Source organism: Etheostoma cragini, chromosome 1 (assembly GCF_013103735.1).
Source record: "Etheostoma cragini isolate CJK2018 chromosome 1, CSU_Ecrag_1.0, whole genome shotgun sequence".
Classification (NCBI taxonomy): domain Eukaryota; kingdom Metazoa; phylum Chordata; class Actinopteri; order Perciformes; family Percidae; genus Etheostoma; species Etheostoma cragini.
In genome coordinates, this window is record NC_048407.1 from 34064084 (window position 1) to 34066762 (window position 2679).

A 2679-nucleotide genomic window follows, 5' to 3' on the forward strand; every position below is an offset into this window, starting at 1 on the left:
GGTTCTGGTTGACTCTGGTTGGGTCAGGTTGGGTCTGATTAGGTCTGGTTGGGTCTTGCTCGGCCCGGTTGGGTCAGGTTGGGTTTGGTTGGATATGGTTGACTCTGGTTGGGTCTAGCAGGGTCTAGCTGGGTCTGGTTGGGTCAGGTTGGGTCTGATGAAGTCTGGTTGGGTCCGGTTGACTCTGGTTGGGTCTAGCAGGGTCTAGCTGGGTCTGATTGGGTCCAACTTTTTACACTTTACAGAAGATTTAGAGTCCTCGCTAAAACAATCGCACACACATGAACACATTGGCACTGTTGGCATAGCAACAAAGCACAGTGAACCCCTCCATCGAATGGGGACCGGACCTGCAGCGCCTCAGACACAGTTTCTCATTTTAAGGAGTTTATCTTGGTAAGAAGAGTCCTGGTTGTAGAGAGGAAGTTAAACCTCAGTCCTCCTGCTTTTCTTCTTCTCTCCCTGTTCTCAGCGTCTCGCGGTCGGTGGGTCGGCGCCGGGTCGCCGGCCCACCGTCTTCGGCTCGGCAGCCTCCAAAATGGCTTCCAGGTAAAGTTCAGCTTGTGTTGTGATCAGGCCATCAGGACACCTGCAGGACGAAGACAGACAGAGGACGGAGGTAGTAGTTAGCACCACATTAACGTCCTCTGAACCGTTTAAAATACTGGATTTAGAGACAAAAATATGAAATATGTAAAATAAAATTCTAAATAAATAAATAAAATTAAATAAAATGATGTTCTAACTCCTTTGTGTCAAAACATTAAAATGGGAATCAATAGTTTTAGTCTCGTTTTTAACCCTCCTGGTGTCCTCGGGTCAAATCTTACCCGTTTTTAGAAGTCTCTACATTAGAAATTTGGGATTCTTTCATCCAAAATGTCCAAATATTCCACGGATGGATCCATGTAACGCTGACGGATCAGTTCACTACTTTAGTGGATTTTGGGTGTTTTACTTCCCCGAAAAACTTTGATAAAAGACAAACAAATGATATAATTTCATATAAATGAGTTTTTTTTTACCATGAAAACAAAAAAGATATAATGGTCAAGAAAAGTATCTCAAACGCGTCAAAAAAGCAATTAAAAAATTGACAAAAAGTGTCAAAACAATTGTCAAAAGTGCTGACGCTAGTGTTACAAAAATTAAGAAAATTTTGAAAAAAAGCGTCAAAAAGGGATAAAAAGTAATCACAAAATTGTCAAAAAAAGTGTTGAAAAAACATCAAAAAAGTATCAACAAATGTTTAAACATTTTTGGCAAAAGTGTAAAACTAGTGGTGATATATATATTGATGTGTACAGTAGACTGATGGTAGCGGTACAAAAATTAAGAAAATGTTGAAGTGTCAAAAAGTGATAAAAAGTATCTCAAACGCGCCAAAAAAGTGATAAAAATTCGTTAATTGTCTGTTTTGACTGTGAGGACAACACAAGGGTCTTCATGTTCTGTTTCAGTGTTTCTACCCAGAATGCCCTGCTTCTCCTCCAGCTGGTTCTCACCTCCACACTGTGCTTGTCCTGAAAGACACAAACACAAACTCTGTTTAGGGATTTAGTCCTCAATCTGGATCTGAATCTGGATCTAGATCTAGATCTGGATCTGGATGGTCCCAGGAAAAATGAGAAAACAGCGGAAAAAACATCTGTCCTCACCTCCTCCTGCTGTCTCTCCAGTGAGGCGTTCAGGTGCATCTGCTGTTTCTCAGATGAGGCGTTCAGGTGCATCTGCTGTGTCTCTGGTGAGGCGTTCAGGTGCATCTGCTGTCTCTCACTCGAGGCGTTCAGGTGCATCTGTTTTTTCTCCGGTGAGGCGTTCAGGTGCATCTGCTGTTTCTCCGGTGAGGCATTCAGTTGCATCTGCTGTTTCTCCGATGAGGCGTTCAGGTGCATCTGCTGTTTCTCCGATGAGGCGTTCAGGTGCATCTGCTGTTTCTCAGATGAGGCGTTTAGGTGCATCTGCTGTACCTCAGATGAGGCGTTCAGGTGCATCTGCTGTGTCTCTGGTGAGGCGTTCAGGTGCATCTGCTGTCTCTCAGGCGATGCGTTCAGGTGCATCTGTTTTTTCTCCGGTGAGGCGTTCAGGTGCATCGTTTTTTTCTCCGGTGAGGCGTTCAGGTGCATCTGCTGTTTATCCGGTGAGGCATTCAGGTGCATCTGCTGTTTCTCCAATGAGGCGTTCAGGTGCATATGCTGTGTCTCTGGTGAAGCGTTCAGGTGCATCTGCTGTCTCTCAGATGAGGCGTTCAGGTGCATCTGCTGTCTCTCAGATGAGGCGTTCAGATGCATCTGTTGTTTCTCCGGTGAGGCGTTCAGGTGCATCTGCTGTCTGTCCGGTGAGGCGTTCAGGTGCATCTGCCGTTGCTGCTTGTCAGCGTCGGCCCGATGCTCCTGGCGTTCTTTGGTCTGAGCTTTCTGAGCCACTTCACGCTCGTGCTCCCTCCGCCCGGCGAGATGCTTCAGCAGCTCCGCCTCCTGACACTAAGGGGGGGGGGGGGGGGGGGGGGGGGGTAAGTTAGTAGTTAAAAAACACCAAATATTTAAAGTATTTTATTCGTTAGCATGATAGTTGATGCAAGCTTTTACTTTGAAAACAAAAGTCCACTAATACTGTATCTGAAGTCTCTTTATATAGACCTTAGTGGTCCCCTAATACTGTATCTGAAGTCTCTTTATA

The 2679-nt window shown here is 45.2% G+C and overlaps 1 protein-coding gene across 1 annotated transcript in view; it reads right to left on the reverse strand.

Moving 5' to 3' along the window:
* Positions 1-256: 256 nt before the first annotated feature.
* Positions 257-2679, reverse strand: part of LOC117955885 (involucrin-like) — an 8724-nt gene continuing 6301 nt past the window's right edge. Inside the window, exons 3-5 of the mRNA XM_034890678.1 lie at positions 1659-2483; positions 1506-1523; positions 257-589 (exon numbers count right to left, since the gene is read on the reverse strand). Of these exons, the coding sequence (XP_034746569.1) occupies positions 581-589; positions 1506-1523; positions 1659-2483 (852 nt within the window). The 3' untranslated portion in view covers positions 257-580. The remainder of the gene's footprint in view (positions 590-1505; positions 1524-1658; positions 2484-2679) is intronic.